General features: G+C 42.1%; 1 protein-coding gene across 1 annotated transcript in view; it reads left to right on the forward strand.

Moving 5' to 3' along the window:
- The window catches only part of MINDY4B (MINDY family member 4B), a gene marked incomplete at both ends in the record, with an annotated part of 41077 nt that extends 16992 nt beyond the window's left edge, over positions 1 to 24085 (forward strand). Inside the window, 5 exons of the mRNA XM_079922821.1 lie at positions 3234 to 3304; positions 5081 to 5153; positions 5954 to 6115; positions 22116 to 22296; positions 23943 to 24085. Coding sequence (XP_079778947.1) covers positions 3234 to 3304; positions 5081 to 5153; positions 5954 to 6115; positions 22116 to 22296; positions 23943 to 24085 — 630 coding nt within the window. The remainder of the gene's footprint in view (positions 1 to 3233; positions 3305 to 5080; positions 5154 to 5953; positions 6116 to 22115; positions 22297 to 23942) is intronic.
- Positions 24086 to 25355: the final 1270 nt, after the last annotated feature.

The following is a 25355-nucleotide window of genomic DNA, read 5'->3' on the forward strand; positions in this document are numbered from 1 at the left end:
ATTCAATAAGAAAGTCTTTCACATCTGCAAGGGCTTCTTAAGTGTAGCCAGAGTTGAGAATAAGATGATTAGAGCTAGAGCTATACATAGGTTTTCCCCCTCAAGGACAAAGAGTTGATAATGGGGACCTACTGTACAGCACAGAGAACTCAATACTCTCTAATGACCTATATGGGAAAAGAATCTTAAAAAGAGGGTATATATGTATATGTATAACTGATTCACTTTGCTGTAAAGCAGAAACTAACACAACATTGTAAATCAACTCTACTTAATTTTTAAACTAATGTTTAATTAATAAAAATTAATTTAAAAATAAAATTTAAAAAAAGACTAAGAGTTGAGCTGGAATAAGTAATGAAAGGAAGCAGAATCAGACTGCATGGTGCAGGTGGGCTTTGCACAAGAGTGGTGTCAAGCGGACCCAAGCTGACCATTACCATAGCCGTGCGGGGAAAGGGTTGGCACCATTTCCTGAGTGAGGGGGCATCTGGATGCATAGATACTCCTCTGAAGGGCACTCCCTAACCGGGGCTGCGTGTGTGATCAGCCCCCATCCAGACCTTTACCAAACACCATTCACTATCAAAATGAAGCAGTTCTGTGCCCTGTCTTCAGGCAGAGATCACAAGCTAGAGGTCTGAGGGTTACATGTGGGCAGCAGGCCTATTGTTATTATGGGTTGAATTGCATCTCCCCTCTCCCCAGAAAAGGGATATGTTTAAGCCCTAACCCCCAGTACCTGTGAATGTGTTCTTATTTGGAAAGAGTTTCTTTGCAGATGTAATCATGTTAAGATCAGGTCATGCTGGATTAGGGTGGGCCTTAATCCAATGACTGGTATCTTTATAAGGAGACAGAAATTTGGTCATAGACACCGACACATGCAGGGAGAATGCCATGTGATAATGAAGGCAGACTGTCCCAAACCAAGGACACCAAGGACTGCCAGCAGCCACTGGAAGCTAGGAAGATACAAGGAAGGATCCTCCCCTAAGGCCTTCAGAGAGAGCATGGCCCGCCTCTGACACCTTGATTTCAGACTTCTAGCTTTCAGAACTGTGAAACAATAAATTCCTACTGTTTCAAGCCATTCAAATTTCTGGCCATTTGTAGGGTAGGTCTAGGAAACTAATACATCTATTACATAGGATCTGCAGCATTAGCTCATATGGTGTTGTATTTTTAAAAACTCGACTTGGTGAACTTCAAAAATAATCAGAGAGCTTCCCTGGTGGCGCAGTGGTTGACAGTCCGCCTGCCGATGCAGGGGACGCGGGTTCGTGCCCCGGCCCAGGAGGATCCCACATGCCGTGGAGCGGCTGGTCCTGTGAGCCATGGCCGCTGAGCCTGCGCGTCCGGAGCCTGTGCTCCGCAGCGGGAGAGGCCACAACAATGAGAGGCCTGCATACCGCAAAAAAAAAAAAAATCAGAAAATTCCACGTAAAAACCTAAATGTTCGGGCATTCCCTGGTGGTCCAGTGGTTAGGACTCCTCACTTTCGCTGCTGAGGGCACAGGTTCAGTCCTCAGTCGGGGAACTAAGGTGAAGCCACCCCTCAATCTGCACAGAGCAGCAAAAAAAAAAAAAAACAACAACAACAAAAAAAAAAACACACACACAAAAACTAAATGTTTAGGTCCTCCCCACTCCCACCCAAAATCAGAAACTCTGACAGCACTAGGCCTGTATTCTAGCATGTCTTCAATCAGCTGATAAAGGGAGCAGTGACTCCCATTAGACAAGTTGTGATAGACTGAATGATGTTACCTAACTGGTAAAAAGGACTCTGCAGATGTGATTAAGTTCAAGATCTCAGATGGGGAGATTATTCTGAATTTTTCTGATGGGCCCAATGAATCATAAGGGTTTTATAAGAGAAAGAGGATGGCAGGAGATTCAGAAAAAGGGATGTGATGAGGGAAGCAGAGGAGAAGAGGCTATGTGATGTGGAGTCATGAACCAAGGAATAAGGACAGCTTCTAGAAGCTGGAAAAGGCTAGGAGACATCATAGCCTCCAGAAGGAGCACAGGCCAACCAGTAGTGTGAATGGAGTCCAGTGACACCAGGGCTGGACGTCTAACCTCCAGAACTGTGAGATGATGGATTCCTGTGGTTTTAAGCCAACACGTCTGTGGTCGTCTGTTAAGGCAGCAACAGGAAACTGACACACAAGTGCTGTCCCTTGCCTCGGGCCCCACCTCTCCCCGTTTCCCTCACGTCCTGGCGTACACCCATTTGGGTTCCCATCTGGCTTCTGTGGGCACTGAAATTTCTTCTCCTGCCTGAAGATCCAGCCCCTGCAAGGGCATAGATAGTGAAGGGGACAAATTAATCTACAAAAGGAAAAGTGCATGCATTTTAGCAGAAGGCTTCCTGTTATAATGACTTTAAAGAAGAGGCTTTAACCCTGGGCACCTTGAAAGCCAGCCAAGGAGCTTCTTTTCTGCAGGTAGAGTATTGACACAAAGCTAAGATAAGGCCAACCAGTGAGAGGCCCTGAATGAGGATGGATTTTATCCTGGAGCTCACAGGGCACCTTTGGAAAGTTCGGAGCAGAAAAGTAACCTGGCCAAGAAAAGAGACAGGGAGAAGTGCCTTAGAGAGGGACAGACAGTAATTTTGCTGTGGTTCTAGCATGTTCTAAGAACTACGGTAGGTCCTGTGCATTATTTCATTTAACTTTTGCAACAATCCTAGGAAAAGGGTCTTTTTATCTACATTTGCAGATGAGATTGAAACTTAAAGAAGCTGGAGTTAATATAGTAGAACTGGTTTTGAACTCAGGTTTGTATAACTCCAAAACTATTTCTAGAAAGCTTCTCTGCTCCCCCTGAGTTTAACAGGATGATGAGGAAGGATGCTCTGATGGAGGGAGGCTGGATAAGGGCCAGCCAGAGCAGCTCTGAGGAACTGAGCTAGGATAGACGCTGGAAAATGGAGAGGAAGTATACACTATGTCTTAGCCATGATTCGAAGAGAATCACATGATAGAAGTGGAGGAAAGATGGGTTGAAAACCAAGAGAATGATGGTGCCATTGGCACGCCTGAAGCAAGGAAAGAGGATGCATCTGAGGGTGGAGGTGACCTAGAGAAGCAGAGAGAGCTCCCATGGTCCTTTCGGCAGCTAGAAAAAAATCTCTCAGGTGTAAATCCTTGAATTCATGCCCACAGATACACAGAGATGCACTGTGTTTATGCAAACGTGTTTTTCCTTTGTTTTTCAAATAGTTCAAAGGAGAAGGAAGCCATGGTGTCATCTTGTTTCTTTACAGCCTGATCTTCTCCAGAACATTTGAAAGGTAAATTCTACAAATATTTGCACAGGTATTTCCTATAGCTCTGGGGTCACATAAACAATGCTCTCGTGTTGGAAAATATTTTCATGCCTTATTGGAGACATGAGTGCAATTTTTTTCTAGTGGACACTCTTCTGTTGATTCATCCTTTTCTGTAGTCAGTTTGGCCATATTCGTGGGAGAGTGGATGTCATCAGAAAAGTCTGAATCTACTTTTCTAGCACAGTAGTAGGTTCCTTTTTCTTGTGGTTATAAATATTGGCAGATACCACTCAGGCTTATTTGTACAGTTTTCATAAATGAAAATATTTTATGATTTCTATGTACAATAAAATATATATCCACAAATATTGATTTTGTCCCTATGAAATGCAAAGCCCTTGGCACTGTGGGAAATACAGTTCTTGGCACTGTGGGAAATACCAATAAAAGAGAATATGGCCCTGACCTACTTGCAGGTTCCAATTTGGGAAAAACCAGGGGTACACAGAGAGACTGAGCAGTCCCAGGTGGTACTTAACGTGCCAAATGAAGTACAGAGACAATGAATCTTAACGGATTCCAGAGGAGGGAGGGGCCCCAACAGATAAGGTGGCCAAGGAAGGCTTCTGGGAAGAAACAGACTTTCTTCTGGACCCTGAGAAAAGGGTAAGCTTTTGAGAGTCAGAGAGAGAGAAACAGAGGGCCCCCAGAAAGGAAGGATTTCAAGCCTTGAAGCAGTTCCTGAAAACCTGTCTTTTGCATATCATACTTTTATGATCTATATTATTATTTGCTTAACAATGTCCTTAAATCAACACACACTTGGGACTTCCCTGGTGGTCCAGTGGTTAAGATTCTGTGCTTCCACTGCAGGGGAGGCACGGTTTCAATCCCTGGTCAGGGAACTAAGACCCTGCATGCTGTGTGGCACGGCCAAAAAAAAATGAAAAAATTCAAAATCAACACACATTTAAATATCATCCTCTTCTTAAACATTAATATCCTCTAAATCACGTAGTTGCTGTGCTAAAGAAAAAATGTATTAAACACATTACTGTAAATTTTTTTAATGCTCATATCTATACCACCTAACATCATGCCATCATTTAGGAAACACTGCCCTGAATTACATCTGATGCTTGATCCACGTCTTTAGGTCTCATTCACAGAAGTGCTTGACCTTCCAGTCCTGTGAACAGGTTCGTTCAAGAACACATACAGCTCCTACAGCTCAGCATCTCCCTCCGGGCGACAACACGAGCCACTTTCCACCTCGATATTATACTGTCCTGGGTGGAACTCTGACCCCTTGGCCCTGGTGAAACAGTAGAGGCTTCAGCCGAGACATGGGCTTAACTCCCCAGCTGGTGGTTTCCACTTGAGCAGTCTGGTCAACTCTGCCTTGGGCCAGCACTCTCTGGAGGGGTCACGTGTCACCGCCCTAAGTCAAGCGTCCCTTGGCACTCAGCAAAAGCAGTTTTGCTACACAGCCCAGCACCCACACGGAGCCCACACCCAGGGATTCTAACGTGTGAGGTCTGCCGCTTCGTCCTCCTCCCTGACCACTTATCACTGGCTTCCCCCAACGGCATCCAGAGCTTGCCCCGTCACCTCTGCAGCCCCAGTCCTAGAAGCTTTCCCAGTGACAGATGGAAACGTGCCAGGCACATGGGAAGGACAGTGACCAGGCAAGCCCAAGTCACTGCTGCTCTGCGTTGGGGGGGCGGAGGGAGGAGAGGCTGCATGTCCCTGGAGCATCACCGGCCGTGAGTGCTGATGGCTTCTCCCACTCTGCAGGCTTCAGAAGGACCTGGACGTCTCCACCACTCATCTGCTACGACCAAATGCTGGAGGTTTCCTGTGCAGGCAGGTGGGTTGGAAGACCTTGCCTTTTTATTGTAGCATCTCAATTAGGCTTTTTTTTTTTTTTTTTGGCGGTACGCGGGCCTCTCACTGTTGTGGCCTCTCCCGTTGCGGAGTACAGGCTCCGGACGCGCAGGCTCAGCGGTCATGGCTCACGGGCTCAGCCGCTCCGTGGCATGTGGGATCTTCCCAGACCAGGGCACGAACCTGCAGCCCCTACATGGCAGGCGGACTCTCAACCACTGCACCACCAAGGAAGCCCTAGGCCTTTTTTTTTTTCCTTTCAACTAAGCATATTCTCTCCTTAAGTGAAGAGTGATCAAATTATCTTTGAAAAACTAAGATGCTCCCCTGAGTTTGTTATCAGATTCTATCTTCCCACTTTCCATTACAGTCCTTTCTAGTTTACCTCTGAGAGCCTGCCATCCCTGAGATTCTAGAAACATTAGAAAATATCTTGACAAGACCGCCCAGGAGTCCCTAATAACTGAAAGAAAAGCACTATGAAAACTTCTTAGCTTCATGCAGCTTCAATCACAACTATGGAAACCTAAGTTTAAAAAAAATATGAAGGGAGGAAGATCCCATGGGGAGTTACGGGGCATGGCTCAAGAAAAAAAAATCAATAAACTCCTGTTTTAACACTACCAAACATTCATGACATACGTTTTCCCAGAATTATATATTGTGGGATTTCATTCTTTTCACTACAAATGATACATTTTATGATGATTAAAAGAAAAAAGAAATTAAGTCCTTGTGTCATCGCTACCTGAAATGTAAATATTTGTAAAATGCGTCATCTAGGCAGTTCTGAACATGATTTTAACTGGAAGAGCCAGTCCACACGTCTTTAACGGCTATCAGAAAGGAAAGTCTCAGGAAACGTTATGTGGCGTCCTGACCCGCAGTGACGTCGGCTATTTGCAGTGGCATAAGGACACCTCAGAGGATGATAGACTTTCACAGGTGAGTGTGTTCCAATTCTCAACCACACCACCAGAGTGTCACTATCTGGACAAGGCAATTCAAATCGGAGCTTACTTTTTCCTTTACTACTTTCCTGCATGCCTTCCACTTGCACATATAGACACACGTGGGGATTTTTCAGCGACTAAATGGAAATATCCAAGTCTACTTGCTTCCTATTTTACTTTATATATTTTTATGTATACAGAGTATAGGTAATACGAGTAATATGCAAATAATTTTTAAACAATACTTGAAATATACAAATAAAGTCTCCTGGCCTCCCCACTCATCAGAAATCAATACTGTCAGCAGAGAATGGTTACCTTCCCAACCGTGTATTATGCAAACATGAATGCATATATTCTATCTATCGCTCAAAGCTTTAAAAAGAATAACTGAAAAAAAAAGGGAATCCCACTTACGAAACACCTCTCAAAAAGCTTTCTAGCTCAGGGGATGTACAACCTCTGACAACCAGAAAGTAGACTGTGCTGTTGAAAACACAGCCAGAGAATTAAGTTAAGATGTGGTTCTGTAAAAACAACCAGGAGAGAGAGTGAGGAAGCAGGTATACCCACCCGAACCACAAATCAAAGATGCTTCTGTGATATTTTCACCAAAATGCCATTACAAAACCCAGGGAAGGCAAGGCAGATTCTATGAAAAGCCAACACTTCCTTGGAGCGGCCCTAACGCTAGCTGGGATGGAATTCAATGTGACGGTGACAACCCCCCCCAGGCTCACCGCCCCCCAGCACCAAATGAGGCCCCATTACTCAGAGCCTGTCCTTCACTCTCCTGGTTCCAGCTCAAAATCCCTTTCAACGTACAGGGCTTTACACTTTATAATGTCCTTTTATATCCATAGCTTCATCTGTCTTTCCTCCTACTGTTGGCTCCAGCTACAATGTGTTAATCATGAAATCCGCAGCTCACAACACATACAAATCACATCTGATAGCACTGGGAACGTAGCGTCTGACTTTCGCAGAATTAGTATATTTTGTGTACAAGTGTGTCTTAAAAGTTTACCTAGTATTCCCTGAGTTTGAAATCTAGTCCATTATAGAAAAATGACACCAGAAACTAACATAACATTGTAAATCAACTATACTTCAATTTAAAAAAAGAAAAAGAAAAAAATGAGAAGTGACAGATAAGCTAAAAGCAAAAGAAATGAACCCAATCCCATCACCCAGGGTCAATCCTCTCAGAAATGCTTCCTTCTCTTTCTCATATAAATATGTTCTATCCTACTCCTCTGAACCCTGCATTTAACACTAACGTCCTTATATGCCAATGAATATATATCTTTCATCACATTTAATGGATACAAAGATTTTCACTGTATGAATGTGAAGACTGTACTTTGAATATGCCCTAGAGAGAATGGATTTATTATTATTATAAAGTTCCTAATCGTTTGTTCCAGACAATTTGGGAATTCATCTTAGAATTTGATATATATATATATATATATATATATATATAATGACAAGGAAAACTAAGCCAGAAATAGGGGACTTACAGATTTCATTTTACGTATTTTTCTTTTCTTTCAACCATGCATGGTCACTTGAGGTCCATGGTAAAGCATTCTGTACCAATCAGAGCCCAGTAACAGGCCAAGACTCAGTCTGGTAGGATACACTGGGGGCAGATTTCAAGGAGTGAGGGTGCAAAAATCACAACAATTTTAGTGCTTTGCCTACTATTACAAAGCTCTTTCACAATATTATTTCACTGTATCCTCATTTTAAACTACAAAGATTTAAGGTGTTTCTCATAGTTCTGTCATTTAAGTAGGTAATTCAAAAGCTCTGTTATATCTTTACACCACCTCTGCTGTTATTTGCTTAATATTTTCCTTTAAATCAACTCACTTTTACAATTTGAATCTAACGTTTTCTGCAGCAGTAATACAAACTATGGACTTGATATGCTATTTTTTTCTAATACATATTAAATAAATAAGGAAACGTGTTTTGTTTTCAAGTTCACCCCTTGTGCCCTGACTTCCACGCCACATGCCACCAAGGGGCACGTGCACCATACTTTAGAAACCTGGTGTAAAAGTGAGAAGGTTCCCATAACACGTGGAAAACAGCCCTGTCCTGGGAACCAGGAGACTTGGCTGGAGGCCTTGCCCTGCCACTCACAGGAGTGTGACTTGGGCCAGTCACTTACCTGCTCTGAGCCTGCTTCCTCATCCACAGACTAATGTCCTAACACTTGCCCTGCAACCACATGACTGATGTGAACAGCAAACAAAACCATGAACGCTGAAGCCTGTTTGGAAAGCCTGAATGACCTCTCCACACATAAGGCTTCATAATAGATGATAAGGAATAACAGTAGAGTGTTTTATTCAGCCATGTTCATTCAGCATCTATTGATTGTGAGATTCTGTGTCCGATACAAAGAGGAGTTATACGTGGGCCAATACCACGGACATAAACTGAGTGCTGTAGGAAGGATAGGCAATAAAAACTAAATAACAGCGATCCTGACACTGGCTGCACATTGAAATCACCTGGAGAGTTTTGTTTTCTCAAGCGACTTTATTCTTTTAAAGCAGCTTTAGGCTCACGGCAACGTGGAAAGTATTTACAAAGGTTTCCATGTATCCCCCGTCCCTACACAGGCATGGCCTCCACATTTCCAGTGTCCATCACCAGAGTGGTACATTTGTTACAACTGATGGACCTACACTGACATATCGTTATCATCCAAAGTCCATCGTTCACATTAGGGTTCACTCTTGGTGTTTACGTTCTCTGGGTTTGGACAAAGGTACAATGACACGTATCCACAATTATAGCATTATACAGAGTAGTTTCACCGCCCTAAAAATCCTCTGCGCCCTGCTGTGCAACCCTCCGTCCCCCCCAACCCCAGTCACCAATGATCTTTTTACTGTCTTCATAGTTTTGCCTTTTCCAGAAGGTTACCTAGTTGGAATCATAGAGTACGTAGCCTTTTTAGATTGGCTTCTTTCACTTAATACTATGCATTTAAATTTCCTCCATGTATTTTCAGTTTGATATCTCATTTCTTTATAGCACTGAATAATATTCCATTGGAATATTGTGAGTAACATTTCATTGAACAGATATTATTCCACTGATAAACCATGGTTTATTTATCCATTCACTTACAAAAGGTATCTTGGCTGCTTCCAAGTTTTGGTAATTATGAATAAAGCTGCTATAAACATCCATGTGCAGGTTTTTCGTGTGGATGTACATTTTCACCTCCTTTGGGTAAATACCAAGCAGGGCAAATGCTAGATCATATGGTATGTTTAGTTTTGTAAGAAACTACCAAGTTGCCTTCCAAAGGGGCTATGCCATTTTACATTCCTACCGGCAATGGATGAGATGTCCTGTTGCCCTACATTCTTGTCAGCATTTGGTATTGTCAGTGTTCTAGATTTCGGCCATTCTAATAGGTATGTAGTGGTATCTCAATTATTGGGGTATTTTTGGCATCGCCCTGATACTATTAGAGTATATGATGTGGAACATCTTTGCATATACTTATTTGCCATCTGTCTGTCTTCTTTGGTGAGGTGTCTGTCAGTCTTTGGTCCACTTGTAGAGCTTTTAAAACTATCAATGCCCAGGTCACCCTCCAGAACAGTGTCAACTACACGTGTGTAGGACCTGTGTGCTCACACTCAGCCCCACACTTACAAGGTGCTGCACTTGGTTTGATGCTCTGTTGTCACTGCCTTAACATCCTTAACACTTTTTCAACAAAGGCCCCCACTTTTTCATTTTGTACTGGACCCGACAAATTGTATAGCCTTGTCCTACCCAATGACTCTGTTTATCTGGGCTGGAGAGCACCTGGGCATTGAATTTTTTTTTAAGTCTTCAGGTGATTCTAATGTGCACCCAAGGTTAGAAACCTCTGTTCTGGAACAGGGCTGCTTAACCTCAGCACTACTGATATTTTGGACTAGATAATTCTCTGTGATGGGGGCTGTCCTGTGCATTATGGGATGTTTAGCAGCTTCCTGGCTTTTACCCACTATGCCCCCCGCCCAGTGTGACAACGAAAAATGTCTTCAGACATTGCCAAATGTCCCCTGGGGGACAAAACTGCCCTGCCTGAATCACTGCTCTAAAAAACAGAAAAAAAAAAAATCTTGTTAGACTTAGCTGATTAAACCCATGGCGTGCAGAATTGGAAAACTAGCTATTTCAACTGAAATTACAAGAAAGAGTATCTTCTTTCAATCAGTATCAGAAAGGTTGACAGCTTTCTATTCCTTTTTACCGTTTGCAAGGCTTTCGGGGCAAGTTTCAAACCTTATCTTAAATTACAATTAAACAGGTGTTTGCTAAATAGCTACTAAGCTGCTCGAACACAAGAAACTATATTGAAGGCTACGCACCCCACCACCACCACCCCTGCCCTTGCTCCAAGAAAGAGAGATTGAGAGAGAGAGAGAGAGAGCCTCAGAGAGGCAAGAATTCACAGCCGTCCAGTGCTACCATTTTCCATGCATTTCTTTTGATACAAGTCAGCTCTGACCAATAGTGCTATTAAATCATGCTCTAAAGAAAAATACCTGCAGAGCCTAAAATATCTTCCAATAATAAAGTGGATGTTTGCTGGGACCTTAAAGTCAATCAAGAGACCGAGGCCTAAGGTAAAAAAAATAAATAAGAGCTTTCCTGCTGGGAAGAGGGCAAAATGTACCCGACCTCAGGACCACCGTCCAAAGGCCCGCTCGCAGATTGGAAGTAGGGCAAAGGATGGCGACAGGCCAGGTTAGCTTTTAAATCTACATAGAAATCACATGTAGGAATCAAAGCTTCCATCTTTTCGAAAAGTGACTAATGTGGCTTTTCGTCCTTTCTTCTTAGAGTCAGTGTTCTCTCCCCAGGGAGACGCCTATGAACCCTACCCGCGGTAAAAATTGCCTGAAATTGTACACTAATGGCTTGAAACCCGGAGGATGTTTATTATGTTGTCTCTCACGTGCGCTTCAAGTTTGGTTTCAGAACAGATGTATTAAAGAGCAGATATAGGCTGGTGGGTAGTATTCTTACTTGAACTGCTGAGATATATGACTATTCGGCAGCCACATGTGTACATATAAGGTTTATTTAATCCGAAGGTGCTTTTTTAGTTTCTATAGCAGCTCATTATATTCCAGGATAAGAGCAATCCACAACTCATCTATTATTATTAAAATAATTTTTACATAGAATGATTTTATGGATATAAGAATTTTATATTTTCTCATCATCCCTGAAGATGGCATTTTTTAAAGCTCATTTAGTCATTATAGTGCCAACGGCCACTTGTGTGGAGCACGTACTGTGTGCCAGGCTCTCTCTAAGCCACTGGTAATGATATCTTCTTTCATTTCCTCCTCACTTCCACTCAAAGGTATAATCAGTGTTAGTTCAAGTACACTGGCTGTTGTTTGGTCATTCATTTTAGAGATGAGAAAATCCAGACTGAGAAAAGTATAGGAAGTTGCCCTAGGCCACCAGCTAGGGAAGTGTCAGAGCCAGGGTTCTGACCCCAGACCCAGCTACATTCCAAGGCCCCTTCAGCCCACTGTGCCACGTTGCCTGTCATGATCATCTTGGCTTGTTTTCTGATAAAGTGGTAAATACAAAATGTCACCCTGGCATTATATCATCAGAAGTACTTTCGTAATCGATCACATCAATGTATGGACATAGAGATGTAGACCTGTATTACATCATCTGTGAGATCAATCACAGGTCCAGTGATGCTGAACTACAACAGTTAGATGGTGGCAAGATCACGGCTCCGTTTTAGAATGCATGACGGTCGTGCTCAACATCTAGAACTTTCTCCACTGACTTCTAGGTTAAAGCAGTGGTGAGTTTGAGTTGCTCATGAACTGCAGGTACTGGTAGCACGCACCCTTTCAAGCACCTGTTACCCTTCACCTGTGCTTTGTCAGCCCACAACTCTCGCTTACATGCTAGAAGGACAAGCTCAGGGGCACTCAGAGACATGCTAACCAGAAGCCCCATCTGACTGCCGTGCATACAGACGTCTAGTATTTCACAACATTTTATCATAGAACTTCTTGCAGAGCAACAATTTGCTCAGAAAAGAACCAGATGTGGGTCTAGGACAATGCTTTAAGCATCACTGGATTGAGGATCTCACAATCGCTCCCCTCCCTTTCTGCTCTGAGGCATGGTGACTCTGCACAGGACACGTGAATATGCCAAAAGCATCTAGGTTTAAGCATTTTATGGGTACTTAGGGACTCCTGCCTGCGGTGGATGCTCTAAATCAGAAGATTCTGTGTAGGCACTGGTAATAGAAACCTAATATAAGAAGGTTTCTGAGTTCAAAAGAAAACCAACGTGCTGCCTGACAGATTCTGCTGTCGAGGTGAAACCCCTCCTGTACCACTGCATCTGTCTTCCCGAAGTGAATCTCTTCTTACTCGGTGACAAAATTGCAGAGATTGCAAAAACACACGTCTTTCAGTCCCAATGTCACAGCCCAGCGGGTGAGATTAAAAAATGAAAAAGGAGCTCTCATTAGATGACATGGCAAGGCCCCCAGAGCCCAGCAGACGGCTGGTTCCTGCAGCACACAGCCAGCTCCCCTCAGGACGAGGCACTATTTTGAAGCCTCCCGTCACTTTTCTATTTGAAGGTACAGGTTTGAGTGTGAGGTTCCAATACCTAAGTGAGAACATAAAGCAGTTGGAATCTAACACCATCTGGAAAGCCTTAGGAGGTTTACATTACCTTCGCACCTGCCACAGAGAAGAAAAATCAACTCTGGTTTTTAGAAGGGACTGAAGCCATTTATATCTTGCTGGATTTATTCCCCCGGCAGCCCTGGCAGAGCACATCACCACCCGAGTCCTACCCTCTTCCCTTTTTACACTTTCCCTTTAAAGAGACTGATAGGAAGATAGCCAACCCTCAAAGTACCAGATGAAGCTCCACCCACTGTTCTCTACCACTGAGTCACTGAGGTAGCGCCCCGCAAACATGACAACATCCCTGCAAACTCACTGAGAGAATTTACATCAACTCAGGTTCCAGGTGGCAGAGATGAGAGTCCAACCACGAGCACTCATGCACACAAATTGTCACCAGGAATCAGCGAAAAACGCACAACACTTCCAACACCTTTCTCTGGTTCAGATCACCGGCTGGGGGCCTTGGGACTTCAACATCAAGCTCGCTGTGCAAAGGCGTACTGTAAGAGCCATTGTTCTAGACGGCAGCATAGGAAAGCATTACGTGGACGCCATCCTCACCCTCTGGTGCTTAGAATTGTCCCGTCCTTCTTCCTATCTTCATAACTTTACATTAAAGGATACATGTTATGGAAGGCTTGACTGCTGCATGTAAGGCTGAACACACTGGGCTTATTACACGATGAGTGAATTTAAGGAGAAAGGTATTTTATTTATAGCACCACTGTATCACAATTTAATTTCCTTCTTACCATGGCAACATGAGGCAACACGCACCAATTCTGCATTGGTGGAATCTCACCAATAAAACATATTTAGAATCCTCCTTTGGGGGAGCTTGGCTGATAAACTGTGTCTACCCCAAAGCAATACAAATTCTTTTTTTTTTAAATTTAATTTTATTTATTTTTTTATACAGCAGGTTCTTATTAGTCATCCATTTTATACACATCAGTGTATACATGTCAATCCCAAACTCCCAATTCATCACACCACCACCCCACCCCTCTGCCACTTTCCCCGCTTGGTGTCCATACGTTTGTTCTCTACATCTGTGTCTCTATTTTTGTCCTGCAAACCGGTTCATCTGTACCATTTTTCTAGGTTCCACATATATGCGTTAATATACGATATTTGTTTTTCTCTTTCTGACTTACTTCACTCTGTATGACAGTCTCTAGATCCATCCATGTCTCTACAAATGACCCAATTTCGTTCCTTTCTATGGCTGAGTAATATTCCATTGTATATATGGACCACATCTTCTTTAACCATTCGTCTTTTGGTGGGCATTTAGGCTGCTTCCATGACCTGGCTATTGTAAATAGTGCTGCAATGAACATTGGAGTGCATGTGTCTTTTTGAATTATGGTTTTCTCTGGGTATATGCCCAGTAGTGGGATTGCTGGGTCATATGGTAAATCTATTTTTAGTTTTTTTGTTTGTTTTTTTGTTTTCCGTACGTGAGCCTCTCACTGTTGTGTCCTCTCCCGTTGCGGAGCACAGGCTCCGGACGCACAGGCTCAGCGGCCATGGCTCACGGGTCCAGCCGCTCCGCTGCATGTGGGATCTTCCCAGACCGGGGCATGAACCCGTGTCCCCTGCATTGGCAAGCGGACTCTCAACCACTGCGCCACCAGGGAAGCCCTATTTTTAGTTTTTTAAGGAACCTCCATACTTTTCTCCATAGTGGCTGTATCAATTTACATTTCCACCAACAGTGCAAGAGGGTTACCTTTTCTCCAAACCCTCTCGAGCATTTGTTGCTTGTAGATTTTCTGATGATGCCCATTCTAACTGGTGTGAGGTGATACCGCATTGTAGTTTTGATGTGTATTTCTCTAAAAATTAGTGATGTTAGCAGCTTTTCATGTGTCTCTTGGGCATCTGTATGTCTTCGTTGGAGAAATGTCTATTTAGGTCTTCTGCCAATTTTTTGATTGGGTTGTTTGTTTTTCTAATATTGAGCTGCATGAGCTACTTGTAAATTTTGGAGATTAATCCTTTGTCCGTTGATTCGTTTGCAAATATTTTCTCCCATTCTGAGGGTTGTCTTTTTGTCTCGTTTGTAGTTTCCTTTGTTTTGCAAAGGCTTTTAAGTTTCATTAGGTCCCATTTGTTTATTTTTGTTTTTATTTCCATTACAATAGGAAGTGCATCAAAAAAGATCTTGCTGTGATTTATGTCAGAGAGTGTCCTTCCTATGTTTTCCTCTAAGAGTTTTATAGTGTCCGGTCTTATATTTAGGTCTCTAATCCATTTTGAGTTTATTTTTGTGTATGGTGTTAGGGAGTGTTCTAATTTCATTCTTTTAGATGTAGCTGTCCAGTTTTCCCAGCACCACTTATTGAAGAGACTGTCTTTTCTCCATTGTGTATCCTTGCTTCCTTTGTCATAGATTAGTTGATCATAGGTGCGCGGGTTTATCTCTGGGCTTTCTATCCTGTTCCATTGATCTATATTTCTGTTTTTGTGCCAGTACCATACTGTCTTCATTACTGTAGACTTGTAGTATAGTGTGAAGTCAGGGAGTCTGATTCCTCCAGCTTCGGTTTTTTTTCCCTCAAGACTGCTTTGCCGATTTGGGGTCTTTGGTGTCTCCAAACAAATTTTAAGATTTTTTGTTCTACTTCTGTAAAAAATGCCATTGGTAATTTGATAGGGATTGCACTGATTCTGTAGATTGCTCTGGGTAGTATAGTCACTTTCACAATATTGATTCTTCTAATCTAAGAACATGGTATATCTCTCCATCTGTTTGTATCATCTTTAATTTCTTTCATCAGTGTCTTATAGTTTTCTGCATACAGGTCTTTTGTCTCCTTAGGTAGGTTTATTCCTAGGTATTTTATTCTTTTTGTTGCAATGGTAAATGGTAGTGTTTCCTTAATTTCTCTTTCAGGTTTTTCATCATTAGTGTATAGGAATGCAAGAGATTTCTGTGCATTAACTTTGTATCCTGCAACTTTACCAAATTCATTGATTAGCTCTAGTAGTTTTCCGGTGGCATCTTTAGGATTCTCTATGTATAGTATCATGTCATCTGAAAACAGTGACAGTTTTACTTCTTCTTTTCCAATGTGTATTCCTTTTATTTCTTTTTCTTCTCTGATTGCAATGGCTAGGACTTCCAAAACTATGCTGAATAATAATGGCTAGAGTGGACATCCTTGTCTTGTTCCTGATCTTAGAGGAAATGTTTTCAGTTTTTCACCATTGAGAATGATGTTTGCTGTGGGTTTGTCGTATATGGCCTTTATTACGTTGAGGTAGGTTCCCTCTATGCCCACTTTCTGGAGAGTTTTTATCATAAATCGGTGTTGAATTTTGTCAAAAGCTTTTTCTGCACCTATTGAGATGATTGTATGGTTTTTATTCTTCAATTTGTTAATATGGTGTATCACATTGATTGATTTGCATATATTGAAGAATCCTTGCATCCCTGGGATAAATCCCACTTGAACATGGTGTATGATCCTTTTAATGTGTTGTTGAATTCTGTTTACTAGTATTTTGTTGAGATTTTTGCATCTATATTCATGAGTGATACTGGTCTGTAATATTCTTTTTTTCGTAGCATCTTTGTCTGGTTTTGGTATCAGGGTGATGGTGGCCTCATAGAATGAGTTTGGGAGTGTTCCTTCCTCTGCAATTTTTTGGAAGAGTTTGAGAAGGATGGGTGTTAGCTCTTCTCTAAATGTTTGATAGAATTCACCTGTGAAGCCATCTGGTCCTGGACTTTTGTTTGTTGGAAGATTTTTAATCAATTTCAATATCAGTGCTTGTGATTGGTCTGTTCATATTTTCTATTTCTTCCTGGTTCAGTCTTGGAAGGTTATACCTTTCTAAGAATTTGTCCATTTCTTCCAGGTTGTTCATTTTATTGGCATAGAGTTGTTTGTAGTAGTCTCTTAGGATGCTTTGTATTTCTGCTGTGTCAGTTGTTACTTCTCCTTTTTCATTTCTAATTTTGTTGATTTGAGTCCTCTCCCTCTTTTTCTTGATGAGTCTGGCTAATGGTTTATCAATTTTTTTTATCTTCTCAAAGAACCAGCTTTTAGTTTTATTGATCTTTGCTACTGTTTTCTTTGTTTCTATTTCATTTATTTCTCCTCTGATATTTATGATTTCTTTCCTTCTACTAACTTTGGGTTTTGTTTGTTCTTCTTTCTCTAGTTACTTTAGGTGTAAGGTTAGATTATTTATTTGAGATTTTTCTTGTTTCTTGAGGTAGGCTTGTATAGCTATAAACTTCCCTCTTAGAACTGCTTTTGCTGCATCCCATAGGTTTTGGATAGTCGTGTTTTCCTTGTCATTTGTCTCTAGGTATTTTTTGATTTCCTCTTTGCTCTCTTCAGTGGTCTCTTGGTTATTTAGTAGCGTATTATTTAGCTTCCATGCATTTGTGCTTTTTACATTTTTTTCCCTGTAATTGATTTCTAATCTCATAGCGTTGTGGTCAGAAAAGATGCTTGATATGATTTCAATTTTCTTAAATTTACCGAGGCTTGATTTGTGACCCAAGATGTGAACTATCCTGGAGAATGTTCCGTGTACACTTGAGAAGAAAGTATAATCTGCTGTTTTTGGATGGAATGTCCTATAAATATCAATTAAATCTATCTGGTCTATTGTGTCATTTAAAACTTGTGTTTCCTTATTAATTTTCTGTTTGGATGATCTGTCCTTTGGTGTAAATGAGGTGTTAAAGTCCCCCACTATTATTGTGTTACTGTCGATTTCCTATTTTAGAGCCGTTAGCAGTTGCCTTACGTATTGAGGTGCCTCCTAAGTTGGGTGCATACATATTTATAATTGTATGTTCTTCTTGGATTGATTCCTTAATCATTATTTAGTGTCCTCCCTTGTCTGTTGTAACATTCTTTATTTTAAAGTCTATTTTAGCTGGTACGAGTATTGTTACTCCAGCTTTCTTTTGATTTCCATTTGCATGGAATATCTTTTTCCATCCCCTCACTTTCAGTCTGTATGTGTCCCTAGGTCTGAAGTGGGTCTCTTGTAGACAGCATATATATGGGTCTTGTTTTTGTATCCATTCAGTGAGCCTGTGTCTTTGGTTGGAGCATTTATTCCACTCACGTTTAAGGTAATTATCGATATGTATGTTCCTATTACCATTTTCTTAATTGTTATGGGTGTGTTTTTGTAGGTCCTTTTCTTCTCTTGCGTTTCCCACTTACAGAAGTTCCTTTAACATTTGTTGTAGAGCTGGTTTAGTGGTGCTGAATTCTCTTAGCTTTTGCTTGTCTGTAAAGCTTTTGATTTCTCCATCGAATCTGAATGAGATCCTTGCCAGGTAGAGTAATCTTGGTTGTAGGTTCTTCCCTTTCATCACTTTAAGTATATCATGCCACTCCCTTCTGGCTTGTAGAGTTTCTGCCTAGAAATCAGTTGTTAACCTTATGGGAGTTCCCTTGTATGTTATTTTTTGTTTTTCCCTTGTTGCTTTCAATAATTATACTTTGTCTTTAATTTTTGTCAATTTGATTACTATGTTTCTTGGCGTGTTTCTCCTTGGGTTTATCCTGCCTGGGACTCTCTGCACTTCCTGGACTTGGGTGGCTATTTCCTTTCCCATGTTAGGGAAGTTTTCAACTATAATCTCTTCAAATATTTTCTGGGGTCCTTTCTCTCTCTCTTCTCCTTCTGGGAGCCCTATAATGCAAATGTTGTTGTGTTTAATGTTGTCCCAGAGGTCTCTTAGGCTGTCTTCATTTCTTTTCATTCTTTTTTCTTTATTCTGTTCTGCAGCAGTGAATTCCACCATTCTGTCTTCCAGGTCACTTACCCGTTCTTCTGCCTCAGTTATTCTGCTATTGATTCCTTCTAGTGTATTTTTCATTTCAGTTATTGTATTGTTTATCTCTGTTTGTTTGTTCTCTAATTCTTCCAGGTGTTTGTTCTTTAATTCTTCTAGGTCTTTGTTAAACATTTCTTGCATCTTCTCGATCTTTGCCTCCATTCTTTTTCCGAGGTTCTGGATCATCTTCACTATCATTATTCTGAATTCTTTTCCTGGAAAGTTGCCTATCTCCACTTCATTTAGCTGTTCTTCTGGGGTTTTATCTTGTTCCTTCATCTGGTACATAGCCCTCTGCCTTTTCATCTTGTCTATCTTTCTGTGAATGTGGTTTTTGTTCCACAGACTGCAGGGTTGTAGTTCTTCTTTCTTCTGCTGTCTTCTCTCTGGTGATGAGGCTATCTAAGAGGCTTGTACAAGCTTCCTGATGGGTGGGGCTCAGTTCCCTCCCTGTTGGTTGTTTGGTCTGAGGCAACCCAACACTGGAGCCTACCTGGCTGTTTGGTGGGGCTAATGGCAGACTCTGGGAGGGCTCATGCCAAGGAGTACTTCCCAGAACTGCTGCTGCCAGTGTCCTTGTCCTGTGATGAGCCACAGCCACCCCCCGCCTCTACAGGAGACCCTCCAACACTAGCAGGTAGGTCTGGTTCAGTCTCCTATGGGGTCACTGCTCCTTCCCTTGGGTCCCGATGCACACACTACTTTGTGTGTGCCCTCCAAGAGTGGAGTCTCTGTTTCCCCCAGTCCTGTCAAAGTCCTGCAATCAAATCCCGCTAGCCTTCAAAGTTTGATTCTCTAGGAATTCCTCTGCCCATTGCCAGACCCCCAGGTTGGGAAGTCTGACGTGGGGCTCAGAACCTTCACTCAGGTGAGTGGACTTCTGTAGTATAAGTGTTCTCCAGTCTGTGAGTCACCCACCCATCAGTTATGGGATTTGATTTTATTGTGATTGCGCCCCTCCTACCATCTCACTGTGGCTTCTCCTTTGTCTTTGGATGTGGGGTATCTTTTTGTTGAGTTCCAGTGTCTTCCTGTCGATGACTGTTCAGCATTTAGTTGTGATACCCGTGCTCTCGCAAGAGGGAGTGAGCACACGTCCTTCTACTCCGCCATCTTGAACTCGCAATACAAATTCTTAACAGAAGATTCCAGTCAAACAGATTACATGGTGCTCAGAGGAATGAAAGGGGCATGATATTTGGCTGGGTTCCATTGGGAGGTGCTCAGTTTTGGTTTTGTGGGACTCCCTTTAAACCAGGTATGTTCTCAGCTGTAATCCGAAGGCTCACCCCTCAGAGTTAAAACCCAAAGTGCTGTGACAGACATTTTCCTCTTGACCAGAATCTCTCAAGGCAAGCGGGACTCTGCCTGTTTAGTGTGGGGTCTCTGGGTGATCACTTTGGGTGTTGGAGATTGTTATATTTATAACTACTTCATTTTCCTCCTACTTAAAATCTTGAGTAGTTTTGAGTTCAGGAAAGAAAACCATTGCATTGTTGCATAAAATCACTACAGTGTGGTGTCAGCCCTTTGCAGAGTATGAATCTGAGTGCCTGTTGAATTTTGCCTACATTACAAAGATTCCATGAAACAATATCATATATGCCTACAGTCTATTACATCCACCCACACATAATTTACAGGAAATTTCGTTTGTTTAAAATCAGCCAGAACATCGACCTGAAGTTCAAATGGAGTGGCTTTTGATTACAAACAGCCCTCAGTTTCCTAATTGGTTGATCCATGTGTTCCAACCTTAACAATCCCAAGTCATATGGATCATATTTTGATTACACATAACCTTAGCACAGGAGGCACCATCGCAAGAAGGTCTGGGAAAGAAAGAGCTTATTTTATAACTATGAATGGCGACAGTGTTCTTTGGAACTTGGGGGCGGCTCCTGGAACTTAAACACATAGGGCTGCTTCAACGGCACATCCTCTGTGTTTTATTTCCAACGTAGCCAATGGGCGACTTGCCCCACGTTTGGTGTGTGAGAGGCTCATGTTATACTCAGCCCAGAGGGGCCAGTGCTGGTGTGGTACCACCTGCACCCACTATGAGCGTATCCAGACTGGGGTGCTGGGTTTGCACCCCTTTTTCCAACTGTCAACTAAAACTGAGGTCATTTCTTTTGAACACAGTAATATAATTTTTCTCCAGTAGCTGAAGAGAAAAGCTTAAAGACAAAAGCACCTCTGATTCACCCACTCACCCACAACTGAAGAATTTAAACTCTAGAAAAAGGAAGAGATTTGAATAGAGCTATTGAGAAATCAGAATGTCAAGTTATTAGCCTTTAGTACTTGGGTTTACAAAACACGTGACCATTTTCTGAAAGCTGGATTTCCCACACAAAAGAATTTGCTCCTGAGCACACAGGACAACTTGAAGGACTGAGAAGAAAAGAAACAGAACTGAATCCTTTTGTCATGGGAAGACGTGCCAGGGCTGAGGGTCCAGAGCTCTCCCTGGCATCGTGGGAAAATGCTGGGGGTTTCCATGTAGCTCATGTTTATCTCTTTAAGTAGAAAAAAAAATTTTTTTTAACATTAATGAGTTTCAATGGCATTTAACAAAATGTGCTTCCCTGCCTCTTCAAACAATAGGGGAGACACCATTAAGAAAAATACACTATAATATCGAGATACCCTCAGGGGTTACTGCAGTGTGCAGGACCCTTTGTTACAGCACCTCCCAGAGTGGGGTTTTTGTGAATCTAATGCACTAACTTGAAAATTCAAGGCTGAATTGACAGTTGCCTGGAAAAAACAGATAACAAGCTGATTAAATCAGTGAACTTAAAATTATAGGTAATATTAAACTAGTACACTCAGCTCCAAGTACCTCTTCACAATTGATCTACACGTTAACACGCAGATATAGGTATATCTGTGTGAGTGAGGGTGTGTGTGTTCCCCTTATTTCCCAGAAGCTTTTTTTTTGTATTCAAAATATTCACTACTTCCATATTCTAAATAGTCTCTTTTTCCTATATTCTAAATGGTTAGTGCTGCCTGAATGACCACCTGCTGAATGAAATACTGTCCTACCTTGGGAACGGGGGTAAATACACTAGTCAACAACAAAGACCACTTGACGTTCTCTTGTTCCACCCCTACATTTCTATTTCAGTTTATCTATTTATTCTCCACCTCACTTCCAAACTGAACTGAGATGGTTCCACCTCCTCCGTGAGCCCATCCCCAAAATGTTTTAAAATACAATCCATGCAGAGAAAAACTGCAGCGTCACCACCACACCATTCATAAATGCAAATTCATTCATGATGAAGCTTTCGTTTGAAATCTTCCTTCACACACTGCACCCTGCGCAGCTCCCAGCGCAACGCCGAGCCTCCAAGCTGCTTTTTGATCCTGATGCCATATCAGCATCTTTCACAATGTGGCCAAATCTCTATGTTCATCTGCATTCCCCTCTCCCCTTGCAGGTGGGCAGCATGCTGAAGACTCCCAAGTTACCTATTTGGCTGTGCAACATCAACGGAAATTACAGCGTCCTTTTTAGCACAGACAGGCAGCTGTTATCAGACTGGAAAGTGGAGCGCCTCTTTGATCTGTACTTCTACAGTGGCCAGCCCGCACAGAACAAGCCTGCGCACCTTACCGTAGGTGAGCATTCCAGATCCCAAGCGCCCTGACCTTTAACGCGCTCAGAGAGATGCGGCTACTGCCGGTTCACAGCTCATGCTAGCTCTACAGGAAGAGGTAGAAGTGTGATCTCTGAGATGAAACCTAGGCATCAATCCCATGGGCCTAACCTAAGCATTGTAACGTGGAAATTCTAAACCTGCTTTAAATAAGGGCAGGGGGTCCGGAAGTAGCACAGAGGAACCAACAACTTTTAGGTAAGAGAAAAAACAAAAGGTTGAGAGTCAGATTTCCAAAAAAGTCTTCCCTGGAGTCTTCTATCTGTGAGCACAAGGCATGTAATGCCCAAGGAAAGAACTAGAAAAAGAAAGGGATGGGGCAGGGGGATTCCAACTGGTCTATTCTATCCCAAGAACAAACATCAGATGATCAATCATCCTGGGACATAGTAACGAAACTGAGACGGCATTTGTGTTCAGATTAGTTCAAAAAGCATTTTGGAGGCCTACTAACAGCCAGCCACTAGGAAAGCAACGATAATGAAGGTACAGTCCCAGCAAACCTTAGAGGTTCTGCTCCAAGGGCGACCACACAATCCACTTCAATTCCCACCATATTTTTTTAAACACATGAGGAAAAAAGACTAATCTTAAGATGTCTTTAAACATTGGCCTTTTGGACAAGGGAAAAATCATGATGAGACTGGGAGGCTGTATCTGGTACCTCGGCACCATAGGCGGAGCCTTGCTGATTTGATGTCTGACTCTTTGCATTCAGTATCACAGGTCTGGTGTTAAGCAACTTGTCATTATTATGACTAAATTTGGAAAAATATCTTAGTGACTGCTTTATCTGTGTGACTCCTAATTCTTTTTCTCTACTTATGAGAAATATCTATATAGATATATAGATATACATGAGCCCATTTCATTTAGTGGGACATTGACAATACATTCCTTAAAATATATCATTGTTTCTACTTTACTCTCTTCTTTGAGGAAAGCACCGTTTTTTGTTTTTGTTTTTATTAGCTCACATGCATGGCAAACGTTTTGTTCCGGGTGCTGTGTTGAAAACTTTACATACATTATCCCATTAAATTCTCCCAACAGTCATCTGAGGTAGATACTATGATATTTATTTTACACAGAGGAAACTGAAGTGGCCAAAAAATGATTTCTAACTGAGTAAATGAGGCTGAGAGATGTTAAGTACCCTCTCAAATGTCATTTGAGACCAACCTGGGCCTGGAACTCAGTTCTTGACTACTCATGAGAATACTTTGCCCTTCACCCCCAAATGCAAAGGTACTCTTAGAAGCATTGAGAAGTGGTAAGCTCTCTCTTTTCTTGTTTTTCCTGACAACATCTGGTGACCTACACCCGGCTCTATGTGTCCCATCTGGTGCTGGACCATGCCATTCCATGTCATCAATATTCCATTTCCAAACTCTACAACAAACCAGGTTATCATGGTCGTGTTTTGTATGGGGCGAGTCTAAATACCATCATGTACTAGAATCCCCCTCTGCTTACCCAGTTCTAGGAACACAGCTTCCTGAGCCCAACTCCTGCCCACCCATCCTACCTTCCTTCCTTCCTGGCTTCCTCCAAAACCGTATACTATACGTAGGCTGGGGTCTAAATGCTGGCTGTTTCCCCCCTCAGATACTCATTCCCATCACTGGGAAAGAGTCCGACATGAAGATGAACACAGGCCAGGAAGACGGTTTTCTCCAGTGGAGGCAGCAATCAGAACTAGGTGGGGAGAGGCCACCGTCAGCTGGAATGGAACCGTTCCCCTTTACTAAAGAGAAAGCCAGGATGTGCAATGAAGTCTGAAGTGTCAGCACCGCTGGGATACAAAGCCTAATTGGGGGAGAGACCATTTCACATCTACATTCCTCATTCCGAAGCCCCACCAAACCCCGCCCGCCGTGAGCAGTCTGTTCTTTCTTTGGTCCTCTATGAACTGTCTGCAGTTGCTATATCAGTGCTGTAGGAGACGTGCAGGCCACTTCCTGCAGCATCTGGAAGGTGTGTCCTCTATACTCACCTAGACTGGTGCCTTCATTTTTATTCAAAAGAGAAACTGAAGTCTCTTTCCTTCACGTTCTCTCCAAATTCCTCTCTTCTCGGTGTGATTCTCCCCGGGGATTATGGAAGCAGGGAGCTAGCTTTCATTTGGGGATGAAGTTATCAGTAATACATCATCAGATTTTTAGTTATGGCAAGAACTCAAGCCTTCTCAAAGATTTCCTGGTATGAAGAGCATTCCCTTCCAAGGTTACATTTTGAGTGCCCACATTAGCAAGTTCTTGTCATTAAAATAGTAAATGGGCTTGAAGTGGGGTCTATTCCTGGTAGGCTGGCTATTGCAACTGGCTGGGAGTTCAAGCCATCAAGGAGAGCACACAGAAGGAGAGATTCTTTCTACCAGTGCTATGTTTGCTTCGTTTCTTTATAAGCTGGATATAAATACATAGACGGACAAACAGATAAACTGAAAAAGAAGTCTGATTCCTAGACAAAATAAAATTAGATACAAAAGTAAAACGTCTTCTTATGTCACTGTTCAAGGGGGAAAACAATTCTTTTTAGAATATGATCTTTCCCTGTCCTGTTGCATGCTTACACTTTTTCTGTAGAAATACACAGAGCAAGACACATATTCTTTCTAAAAGAAGCACATGGGGACCATCTAGACCTTTTTCCTACCCACCTCACCGGTCTACCGACTCATAGAATTAGGGCTTTGTAGTCATAAGCCAAAGGTTCGTTTGCAAAGAACAACTTGTGTGCACCCGTTGTCCAAATTAATTTGTTAAGTGCATTTTCTTTTGGCTCGAAGAATAATGTTTCAACTTGAGAAGCATATAGAAAATGAAACTTCAAGGTGAATAATGAATTATGTCAAAAGAAAAAGGCAATATGGCTTGGATTGCCGATTACAGCATCCTTATCATTGATGCTTTCATTCGGGATTTTAAATACATTGGACAAGTGAGTGGATCCCTACAGACCCTCAGCATACTGCTTAGTCTTAGCAATATTGTGCTTTTCCTGAGGTGCGAGCCTGTT

Source organism: Stenella coeruleoalba (assembly GCF_951394435.1).
Source record: "Stenella coeruleoalba genome assembly, chromosome: 5".
Taxonomy (NCBI): domain Eukaryota; kingdom Metazoa; phylum Chordata; class Mammalia; order Artiodactyla; family Delphinidae; genus Stenella; species Stenella coeruleoalba.